Consider the following 12,167-nt stretch of genomic DNA (forward strand, 5'->3'; position numbering starts at 1 on the left):
ATGTACCAGGCCCTGTGCTAAGTTTTGGGGATACAAAAAGAGGTAAAAAAAAGCCCCTGCCCTCAAGGAGCTTACAGTCTAATGGAGGAGACACAAACAAAGCAGTATGTACAACTCAAATTCTATACGGGATGAGTAGGAAATAATTAAAAGAGAGAAGGGGCTAGAATTCAGAGGGGGTAGGGAAGGCTTCCAGTAGGTCGTGAGATTTTAGTTGGAACTTGAAGGAAGCTGGGAAAGCCAGTAGATGGTAATGAGGGAGGAGAGCCTTCCAGGTGTGGGGGATGGCCAAAGAAAACACTTGAAGCCAAGAGATGCAGTCTCTCATTCTGGAAACAGCCAGGAGACTGTTGTCACTGGAAAAAAGGAGCATCTTTGAAAATTTTTATTTTTTAGGTCAGGGAGATTAGGTTTGTGTGTAGCCAGTGCATGGAGAAAGAGGAAAGATTAGAGAAACAATAATTGTGGGGAACAGTTTGCTGGTTAGGTAAGATCAAGGGCACATACAGAGGCATTAGCCGTGGTGGACAAGTAAGGGACCATTTCTTCATCAGAGGTTGTGGAGCAACAGAAGAAGGAATGAGAGGATGGATGTCAGAGGATTTTAAGAGTGAGACATGGGGCTCAAGAAGTGTCCCCACCTAGCAGGTGTTGCTGGCACTCTCAGCAGAATGGGAAGCCAGCTCTTCAGTGGAAGCAGGTTATTGAAGCTCGAAGGGGCAAGAGAAGAGGTGGGACAGTCCAAGTCAGGGAACGTAACAAGGAATCCCGTAGGGAGGCCGTGCTGTTCAGACTCTCCTCTGCCTAGCATTCAAGATATTTTTCAACATTCATCTTTTATAGGATTTTGAGTTCCAAATGTTTTCTCCCTCTCTCCATCCCGTTCCCCACTCCCCAAGATGGCAAGCAATGTGATATAGGTTATAAATGTGCAGTCATGTAAACATATTTCCACATTAGTCATGTTGTGAAAAAAGAAACAGAATAAAAGGAAAAAGCCACCAAAAAAGGGGAGTATAGTCTGCTGCATTCAGAGTCCACAGTTCTCTCTCTGACTGTGGACAGCATTTTCTGTCTGGAGTCCCTTGGGATTGTCCTGGATCCTTGTATTGCTTCTATCAAAGTCAGTCATCACACAGTGTTGCTGTCACCGTGTACAGGGTTCTCCTGGTTCTGCTCACTTCACTCAGCATCAGCTCATGAATCTTTCCAGGTTGTTCTGAAGTCTGCCTGCTCCTCATTTCTTATGGATCAATGGTGTTCCATTATGTTCATGTACCACAGCTTGTTCAGCCATTCCCCAGTGGATGGGCATCCCCTCGATTTCCAGTTCTTTGCCACCACAGAAAGAGCTGCTAGAAACATTTTTGTACATGCGGGTCCTTTCCCCTTTTTTATGATCTCTTTGAGAGACAGACCTACTAGTGGTGTTAATTGATCAAAGTGTATGCACAGTTTTATAGCCCTTTGGGCATAGTTCCAAATTGCTCCAGAATGATTGGATCAGTTCACAACTCTCTTTTTTTTTTTCTTTTTGGAGGGTGGAGGGCAGGGCAGTTGGAGTTAAGTGACTTACCCTTACTAAGGTCACATGGCTAGTAAGTGTTAAGTGTCTGAAACCAGATTTCAACTCAGGTCCTCCTGACTCCAGGGCCAGTGCTCTACTCACTGCAACACCTAGCCGCCCCTCAGTTCACAACCCTACCAACCATGCGCTAGTATTCCAGTTTTCCCACATCTTCTCCAACATTTGTCATTTTCCTTTTCTGTTCATATTAGCCGATCAGATAGGTGTAAGGTAACACTCCAGAGCTGTTTTAATTTGCATTTCTTTAAACTATAGTGATTTAGAGTATTTTTTCCATATGACTATAGATAGCTTTAATTTCTTCATCTGACAACTGCCTCTGCATACCCTTTGACGATTTATCAATTGGAGAATGACTTGTATTCTTATAAATTTGACTCACTTCTCTATATATTTGAGAAATGAGACCTTTATTAGAGACACTTGCTGTAAAGACCGTTTCCGAGCTTTCTACTTTCCTTCTAATCTTAGTTGCATTGGTTTTGTTTATGGAAAAACCTTTTAATTTAGTGTAACCAAGATTATCCATTTTATGTTTTATAATGTTCTTTATCTCTTATTTGGTCACAGATTCTTCCTTTTTCCATACATCCGACAGGTAAACTATTCCTTGCCCTCCTAATTTGCTTATGGTAACACCCTTTGTGTCTAAATCCTGTACCCATTTTACCAGGGTAAAATTTACCTTATCTTGGTAGATGGTATAAAATATTGGTCTATGCCTAGTTTCTGCCATACTGTTTTCTGGTTTTCCCAGCAGTTTTTGTCAAATAGTAAATTCTTATCCAAGAAGTTGGAGTCTTGGGGTTTATCAAACACTAGTTAGTGTAGTGTGGTCATTTACTACAGTATCTTGTGTACCTAACCTATCCCACTGAAATATCACTCTATTTCTTAGCCAGTACCAAACAGTTTGCTGATTGCTGCTTTATAATACAGTTTTAGATCTGGTGTGATGGCCACTGAAGGGTGCTTCTTGTTTGGCACCACCCTACCTTTCCTGCTTTATCATCTCTGAATAGACTCTATTTGAAGCTGGACCATTGTCCCTTTCCCCCTCATCCACCCCAGCACACGAGTGTGCGCTCTGCCTCTGTGTCTAAAGGCCCAGGGTAAGCACTTAGTCAGTAATTGTTACCTTGGATTTGCTTCGACTGTTCCTCCTTCCTTATAATGTCGTCATTCTTGAAAGCTCAACTCAAATGCTTCTTTTCCAGGAAGTCTCCTGCTTGGTAATGATCTTCCTTTAGACCTAACTACCTGTATCATTTTGCATAGTAACTCTGAGGTACTTGCAGCAGAATGTTGTATGGTTTGTGTCTTGTTCCCCTATTGAATTTTAAGCACCTTGATAATAAGCTTGTGTGAACTTTGACCCCAAGTTTCCCTTTTTCCTAACCCGTTACTCGGTATTCACTAGGCACTTAATAAAAGTTTGATATTAGCCCTCTCTTAATACAGTCCAAAATAGCACTGTCTTTTTTAGTTGTTGCATTGTAGTCATATCCATCTTAGAATCTGGTAAACTCCATCTTTTCTGTGCATGCTTTTGGCCAGCCCTCCTTCACCCAGCTGTGTTTGTACAGTTGATTTTTTAAAAAACCAAATATGGGCCTTTGCATTTATCCATTTTCTCCTCTCTGATTTCACCTCTACACAACTGCCAGACAGGTGGTCTCAGACACAGGTCTTACCATGCTCCTGCCCACCTTCAGTGTCTTCAGTGACTGTCCGCTGCCTCTGAGGCCAAATGCTCCAGCCCGTCTTTCTGCATGATTTCCTTTGGTATGTTTTACATTCCAACCAACTTGCTGTTCTTCAAACTCAGCATCCCTTCTTCTACCACTCTTCTCACTTGTGTCTCTTAGATCACCTCAGTACCTTCAAAGCTCAGCTCATGAACAGAAAACCATTCCTGATTGTCCTAGTTGCTAAATGTTCTCTCCTTCCTCAAATGATCTTGTATTTGATGCTTAGTTGTTTCAGTCATGTCTGACTCTTTGTGACCCCATTGGGGTTTTCTTAACAAATACACTGGTTTGTCATTTCCTTCTCTAGCTCATTTGACAGATGAGGAAACTGAGGCAAGCAGGGTGAAGCAACTTGCCTAGGGTCACAGAACTAGGAAGTGTCTGAGTCAGATTTGAAGTCAGGTCTTCCTGATTCCAGGCTCAACAATCTTAACATCCATGGTGCTGCTTAGCTGCTTCTGATCTTGTGTTTGCTTCCCTGTTTATACGGTGTACCTCAGTAGGATGTGAGCTTCTTGAAGGCCAGGACTATTGTCAATTTTTTTGTCTTTGTGACCCCTTCATTTAGCCTTATAATTAGCAGATACATTTAATCTTCATCCTTTTTGCTCCTGACTATCATTTAATTTGTTACCTGACCTAGATTTGCAAGAAAAAAATATTTGTGTCCTTCCAACTTTATCATGAGTGGCTAAGCATTTTCTTCATGTATCCCTGGTAGAGAGACAGAGAGTTTAAGATCTGAATAACTGATCCAAGGCTTCAATCCCAGTCTCTTGGCTCCCACTCACTCAGCCTCTTCATCAGTGTTTAAATGCTGCTTCTCCCTCTCCTCTCAGCCCTCCTCCCCCATCTGTCCTCTCACCCTGTAATCCCTACCCTACCCATGCTGAGGGCCCAATGGGTGCTCCAAAGAGTTGGATTGTTGATTTGATTTCTTCAGCCACTAGACAGTACTACCTTTTTACAAATATGAAATATGCAGTTAAGAGTAATTGTTGGGGGCGGCCAGGTAGCACAGCGAGTAAGAGCACCGGCTCCAGTGTTGAGAAGACCTGGAGATCGAATCCCGGGCTCAGGCACTTAGCACCCACCCAGAAACGCCTGGCCGTGTAACCTTGAGCAAGTTATTTAACCCCAATTGCTTAGGGGCGGCCAGGTGGCTCAGCAAGTAAGAGCACCGGCTCCAGTGTAGGGATGACCTGGATCAAATCTGGGCTCAGATACTCAGCACCACACCCAGAAATAACTGGCCGTGTAACCTTGAGCAAGTTACTTAACCCCTATTGCTTTAAAAAGAAAAAAAAAAAAGAGTAATTGTTGTCTCTTTTAAATGTCTGGGAACATTTATCTCCACCCTACCCCACCCCAGAAAAGAAAAGAAATTGCTTGTCTTCTTAGAATATACTGTCATACCCTATTGGTCTACATACAATTTTATTAGTCATGGTGATTAGAGGATAAACTTTATATATCTGTCTATCTATCTATATGTATATATTATATCATATCATATTATATTTATTTCCAATCCAGAGGTTCTCAAAAGAGAGCCATCCTATATAACAAAATATGTGGGGGAAACCGGATGAAAAACTGATTATTACATTGAAAAAGCCTGAAAATATGAATAACGTACCCCACCCTTGAGCCTCTTGCTTCCATGAAGGAGGGAAATGGGAGGGTCTTATCAGTTGTGCTTTGAAGCCATTCTTATTCTTTATCATTTTGCAACATTTGCCTTTAATTGTTTTATAATTGTTCTTTCCATTGTGTATCTGGTGTTTTCTTGGCTCTGCTTCATTCTTCATCAGTTCTTATAGATCTTTCCATGCTTCTTTAATTCGTCATAGTCGCTGTTTCTTACAGTTCAATAATATTCTATTACATACATGGACCCCAATTTATTTAGCTACTCCCCAGTCAGTGGGCATCCACTTTGTTTCCAGTTCTTTGCTGCTACAAAAATTGCTCCTGTAAGTATTTTGAAATAGAGGGGAAGAATCTCTTTGGCTTGATAGATTCATAGGGGAATTCTGTCAAACTTTATTTTTTTTCTATTGAACTTTGAAGAGCAGTTATTAGCAGTATGATATGTTATTCTCACAAACTGAGAAAGCAAGCACTCTACCGGATTCTTTCTGAGACAAATATAGTCCTAATTCCTAAATCAGGGAAGGACAAAACCTAGAAAGTCTATACACCCATATCCTTAATGAATATAGATTAAAAAGCAAATTATTACAACAATAAAAAAGAATGCTCCACATCACTAATAAGAGAAACATAGATTAAAACATTTCGGAAGTTTTACCTGCAGGGTGCACTCTGCAAATTAACAAGATGACAAAAGATGGGAATAGTCAGTGTTGAAGGGGTTGTGGGAAAATACAAATCAGTACAACCCTTCTGGAAAGCAGTTTGTAATCACGCATACAAAATGATGAAAATGTCTGTGCTCTTTGATCCAGACAGTGCTTTGGTAGGCTTATACCCAAAGAGGTCATTGGTGAGAAGAAAATCTCTATGCACAACAAAATACTTCAAACAGCACTTTTGTAATAGTAAAAAGAGCTTTCTGAACACAAACTTGCCAGTGTGGGTTCCTGCAGAGCAGTCACTTTGGAAAGCTGGCCAGCCACCTTGTGGTATTACAGTTGGTAGAAAACATTGTGGCAAATGGGAATCATCTTTGACACAGTCCATGCTTTTGAACATACTGAAATGCAGCACCCCCCCCCCCCACCCCCTTCCACATGACATTGAGAAGTACAAGAACAGCCCTCCTCATGAGTATGTACAGACAGACGTCATCATATACAAACGTGCGCACCTTGTTCTGCATGTTGGATCTGTCACCTCCGTCTCAGGAGGCGGTGGCTCATCACTGCCGCTCTGCAATGGTGGTTACTCACTGTCTTCATCAATTCTTAATTCTCTGAAATTATTTGTCTTTAAAATACTGTTGTTCTTGTAGAAGTTCTTCTCCTGGTTCTGTTCCCTCTGCTCCTCATAACTCATCAAAGTCTTCTCAGGGTTCTCCCGTCCCCTTTGTGGCTTCTTACAGCCCAGCAGGCTTCCCTCGTTCCTCAGTTGTTGGGCAAGCTGCTGGGCTCCAGCTCTGCTATAAACAGCTTTTGTGCATATGAGCTCTTCTCTTCTTTCCCCGATCTTTTTCAGGTTGAAGCCTCGTGCTGGTTTTCATAAACATGTGCCGTTTAGTAACTTTGGAGTCTTACTTCCAAATTGTTCTCAAGAATGGCTAGAGCCCTACCCTAAACTTTCTCTGTGATTATCTCCAGCTGATCTTCTGTATCTGTTTGTCCTTTGCTCGCTGTTTCCCCTCTTAGGATGTGATGTCCTCGAGAGCACAGACACTTTCTTTCCTTTCTTCGTATTCTCAGTACTTAGTGAAGTGTCTGGCACACAGCAGGTGACATAATACATGTGTAATAAATGTTTCTTGATTTGACCAGATAACCACTTCACGCATTTTATTTAGCTCGGTGGCCTCAAGCCTTTTTTGAACACACGTCCATCAATTTTTTAGATGTACTTAACCAATGTGTGTATAGATATATATTATATACATATATTGTTTACTAATTATGTTTTGTACATGATAAAACATTCAGAAATTAAAATGTTGAGATAATTGTTATACAATAATTATAACAATTATGTTATACAATAATTAGATTATAAATAATATATAAATAGGTGATATATAGGCATATGAATAAACAAAACTGTAGAAATAAAAATTGTATAAAATACAGTATTTAAAGTAGTTTTATTTTATTAATACAAAAGCCTCTTTTTTCTTATTAAACATTTTCAGTACTTTCAGCTATGCAATTGGATAGGTTTTGCTTTTTCCTCTTGGTGCCACTTTCTCATAAAGCAATTACAAAGAATCTGTGGGGATGGAGGCAGGCTGTGCTAGTCAGGTTCCAGATCTGAAGTGTGCTATTCTGGGGAGGAGAAAGGTCGCCGCCAGGCAGATGGCCATGTGCTTGGGAAGGCCCTGACCTCATAGGTGCTAGATGGGGGCCTCACTCTGTATCCATGCTGGCCAGTGGGTTGAGGGAAGGAATGCCTGGTTGCAGATTGGAGCCCCAAGTACCCAGCTCTCCTCTCTGGCTGACTTAGCCCCTCCTTCTGTTCCCTCTCCCTGTCACTGCTCTGCAGTGCACCTGAGCCTTCTCATGCCCCTGGGGGAAGATGAGTTGGGAGACAGTGAGGAACTCGGCAGCTGCCACAGGGGTGACTGGGCCTGAGAGGGGTCAGTCTGAGAATGACTGCCCACTTGGGGTGGTGACCAGTGCAGTCTGTACAGGGCGCAGGAAGGGGAGTATGAGCCACGGAGGTAGGCAGCCTTTAAGTCACCTGACAGCCATGCTGCTCTCCTCAGCTCTAATTTTTTTTCCTCTGTATACCACACTTTTTTTCAAAGATTACCCCCCATTTCAATGGTTGACAGCTGGCCAGGCTTGTGTTTCAACTACTAAACTGCCTGGCAGCTATTTGAGCCTATACTCAGGATTACACAGTTCTTGAAGTTTTAATGTAAGGCTGACAAAGGATTTGGGGTTTTTATGAGTAATAGAAACATTATATTAAGTGTTATTGCTTGAAAATACTCGTACATTGAGTTATTGCCACTGATAGAGCCGACAGAGAGACCTTTGTTAGTCCTGGTCTCTAGAGATCACTATTCCTGTAAACCTTGGGATCCTATCTGTTGGCATCAGCTTGACTCCAGTTGTGTCATCGTAGTGGTTTCCATGTGCTCTCCGTTACCTCAGAGGAAGGAGAGTTAAGGGATGATTACCAGTTAGTAACAAGTTTGACATTGCTCTCTAGCACTACTGGAAAATGCTGTTACCTTCTGGGGGAAGAACCCCCAAACTGTAGCTCCTAACGCGTGCCTTCTCTTCCTCTTCCTTCTTACAGCGTGGCACCATGCGGAGACGCTATGAAGATGACGGTATTTCTGACGATGAAATTGAAGGAAAAAGGACTTTTGACCTGGATGAAAAACTCCACACCAACAAATACAATGCTAGCTTTGTCACCTTTATGGAAGGAAAAGGTCGGTATTACTTGTCCCCACTGCCTTATCAAAGCTCCATCTGCATGAACCTCATATCTTAGCTAGACCCTGGCACAATGCTTTTCAGTCAATCAGCAGATATTTGTTAAATGCTTGCTGTGTGGTAGACACTGTACTAGACACCGAGGACAGAGACAAACCCTTGCCCTCAGGGAACTTATAGTCTGTTTGGAGAGAAAATGTCTGTGTGTGTGTGATGTATGGCCAGTGTTCTGGACCTGGAACATGGGGGAAATAATGATGTCTTTGACAAAAATAGGGAAGTTTAGAAAATAGGTGTGATCTGGAGGGTAAGGTAATGATAAGGTTAAGATGTCCCTGAGACATCCAATCTCAACAGTCCATTGGACGTTTATGATGCTGTACTGGACCTCCAAAGAGAGACCGGGACACGTATCTGTAAATGTGGGAGCCATCTGCTTATAGCTGATAGAAAGCCATGGGAGCCGAGAGCATAGAAACGGGGCATAATAAGGCTCTGACAAAGGAGACTGGAGAGGGAGTTGTCAGAGAGAAAAGCAGACCAGTCAGTCAGCAAGAATTTATTGGAGTATTTGCTCTGCGTTAGGCACTGTGCTAATCACTGGGGATACAGAGAAAGGCAAAGAGAGTTTGGCCTTAGAGTTGCTCACCATTTCATAAAGGAGAGAACATGGAAGTAACTTGGTACGTACAAGATGTAGACAGTAAGTGGAAGGTAATCTCAGAGGAGAGGGGAGGGCTCTTGCCGCTGGGGAAGAGGAGGGTTGTAGGCAAGGAAAGAACTCTTCTAGAAGGTGGAATTCAAGCTCCATCTCAAAGGAAGCCAGGGGAACTAAGACACAGAAGTAATAAAGGGGTGGTGGGCAGCCATTGCAAAGGTATGGACAGGGGGATAGAGCGGTGTTAAAGGAGCAGCTCCTAAGCCATTGTAGCTGGATTGTGGAGTGTGTGGAGGAGGCCCAAGTATCAGGAGACTGGAAATGTAGGAAGGGGCCAGGGTAGGAGGTGATTTCAGTGGTGAACAGAGGACGTGGTGTGTGACTTGGGAAAAAATGTAAAGTCACTGGAGTTTACTGAAAAAAGGAGGGTGGTGTGGTAGATCTCCTCTTTAGGAAAATCACCTTGACCACTGAACGGAGGGTGGATTTGAAAGGGGAAAAACTTGACTAGTAAAGTCAGTCTGTATAACCAGCATTTCTCTAGGAGTTTAGGGTAACAGTGAGGGAGAGTTGGGTATGTTAGAAAACAACAAGGAAGGAACCAATGGATAGGGAATGACTGGAACATTGAGGAGCTGCTGATGTGCTGGAGAAGAAGGGGGGGGTGCGGCTCTGAGGTTGTGTGGGAGGGCTGCCCCAGGGCTGATCAAGCCAGGAATAAAGGAGTAAGAAGGGGAAAGCGGGACATCAGGGGTGTCCCCCCCTAACAGCCAGTGACCAAGTGTGTGTAGAGAGGTTGAGGACTGTCCTCTGGTGCTTTCCTGCAGGCTTGGGTCCCACAGTGAAGCATCCTCAGGGATATTCGTGCCAACTTTTCTTGGGGGCAGTTGAAGAAGAGGCTTTTCCTGAAGTACTCTCTTTTCTTGGGTTGGGTTAATAGTGCAATGAAGCCCATTTTATGTCCTCCTGACATAGTTCATCTCTGAGATTCTTCATGTGCCACTAAGCTTTGCTCTTTGGCAAGTTAGGGGAAGAGGGTGAAACAGTATTTATTACAGTGGACAGAATTAATGATTTTTTTGGATATGGAAGACAGGGTAGATAGTAGGAGTCAGGGACAGTTGTACTATCACTATCACCAAATCTTTGCACAGACTGTATTTGGAAAATTGAGTTTTGAATTTCTAGGTGAAATTGGGTCTTTCTAATGCTTGTTTTCCTTTGGTGACAGATTTTAACGTAGAGTATATCCAGCGGGGTGGCTTGAGAGACCCTCTGATTTTCAAGAATTCTGATGGACTTGGAATAAAGTGAGTGAACTGGCAGAACAGATGGGTGTGTACATTGTAAAATGTCTGTCTTGTGCTCCTGGGGGCCACTAAGCCTCTTAATGCCTCTGCTGAGTGGAGGATCAGAAGAGCCAAGGAGCCATTTAAAGAAGGTGTCTGTTAGGGGAGGCAGATGGTGGTGCCTCGCTGACCTGGGGCTTTCTTTGCTCCTTTTGCCTGCCCTTACTCTGGTGTTTGTTTCCTAGGATGCCAGACCCGGACTTCACTGTGAATGATGTCAAAATGTGTGTGGGTAAGTGTGTGTCTGGGCTTCCAAGGTCCACGAGGGAGGGGCTTGGTGCTGGGCATGAGCCTGGAATGGGCACTTGGAGAAACTGCACAGTCACAGATCAGACAAGCCCCCCCAGGAAGCAGACCTGGGCACTCTGCCTGGTGGCTGGGGCCCACTCAGGTGGGGCATTTGAGCCCGTTTTCTCTTGGCTGCCATTTTGTTTCTATCACTCTGTCATCTTCCAGAACAACTTATTAGAGAAGGAGAATAACCATTTCTGATACTGGATTTTAAGCAAGGAGTTATTCCTAACTAAATTAGACTTTTTAGATAAATGAAAACTGTCGCTGTGTCCTGTGGCCTGAGTTCTGCTTTTCTTCCCTGTCTGCAGAATAGGGATCCCTTCTCACTTCTGCGTCTTAGAGTACTGAGCTTCCTTCCAGCCTTAGCTCATGTGCTGATTCCCAATGAAGCCTTTCTTGTCGCTGTCCCAGCCCCACTCAGATTACTTCATACTTTATTTACTTATGTGTAGACACAGTATTTTCCACAAAAAATCTAAGTGCCTTGAGAGCAGAGGCTGGGATGGTTTTGCCTCTGTATCTCTGCACTCAGCGTCAGTGCCTGGCCTCCAAGAGCTGTGACCAATGCTGGCCAAACTGAGCGAGTCCCATAGGCCATGTCGTCCCCAGTCAGGTCTTCTTTAGAAAGGGCTTTCATCAGAGGTCGTTACTCAGTTCTTTTATAAAAGAGACAAACCCTAACAACAGATTAGCAGATCTGAAAGGATTGATTTTGATTGTTTTTTTTTTTTTTTTTTTTTACAAATCTTGCTAAACCTGCCCTGGTCAGCTCTTCAGAAGGTGGGTGATCATTGATTAATCAAACACTTAAGGGCCTGCTCTGTGTTAAGATCCAAGGTGACCCAGAAGCATTGCAGATTTAATTCTGTTCACCAAGGCTGGGAAGTAGGCTAGTCACCTTTCACAAATATTTTTAGAAGGAGTTGAAACTAAAAGCACTTTCTGCTTATTCCTTATTTAACCAGAAATTTCAAGTTTGCCAGAATTGGCTATGGCAGTTCTGCCAGCATTCTCCGTTAGAGAATTCTGCTTCATACACTTTGTCTAGATGGGTTTGTCCTTATTTCTTTGGAGATGATCAGCTGCAGGGCCTTCTTCTGGCCAGCAGAGGGTCCTTTCCAGTGCTCCACTCGGCTGTCCCTTCTGTAGAGCACAGAGGGCTGAATCCCACCCTCCTTCTTAGGGTCTTCCTCCCTGACCCTGCAGGGCTGCACAGCTCCAGACACAGTGGGTCTAACTGGAGCATTTGTCCCTTGGTCACTGTCACCGTTGACAGGCCTGACCCAGCCTCTGCCCTGACGCATTAAGGTGTACTGTGCCTCCTCTGCCTTTCTTGGCCCATCGGAAATCCGCACTGAGGATGCTCTCCTAAGTTTATTGAATCCTTAGTACTCACCTCCTTTGCTTTTTCCTTACCCCCTTGCCCAG

General features: G+C 43.4%; 1 protein-coding gene across 7 annotated transcripts in view; it reads left to right on the forward strand.

The window, feature by feature from the left end:
* KDM2A (lysine demethylase 2A) overlaps positions 1-12,167 on the forward strand; it is a 98,102-nt gene that overhangs the window by 44,326 nt on the left and 41,609 nt on the right. For all 7 annotated transcript variants that reach the window (XM_069066467.1, XM_069066465.1, XM_069066468.1 and 4 more), the window contains 3 exons: positions 8,296-8,434; positions 10,328-10,406; positions 10,631-10,677. In XM_069066467.1, the coding sequence (XP_068922568.1) occupies positions 8,296-8,434; positions 10,328-10,406; positions 10,631-10,677 (265 nt within the window). The remainder of the gene's footprint in view (positions 1-8,295; positions 8,435-10,327; positions 10,407-10,630; positions 10,678-12,167) is intronic.

This window comes from Petaurus breviceps, unplaced genomic scaffold (assembly GCF_028583685.1).
Source record: "Petaurus breviceps papuanus isolate PSGF00001 unplaced genomic scaffold, PetGlider_PUasm1.0 90721, whole genome shotgun sequence".
NCBI classification, from domain to species: domain Eukaryota; kingdom Metazoa; phylum Chordata; class Mammalia; order Diprotodontia; family Petauridae; genus Petaurus; species Petaurus breviceps.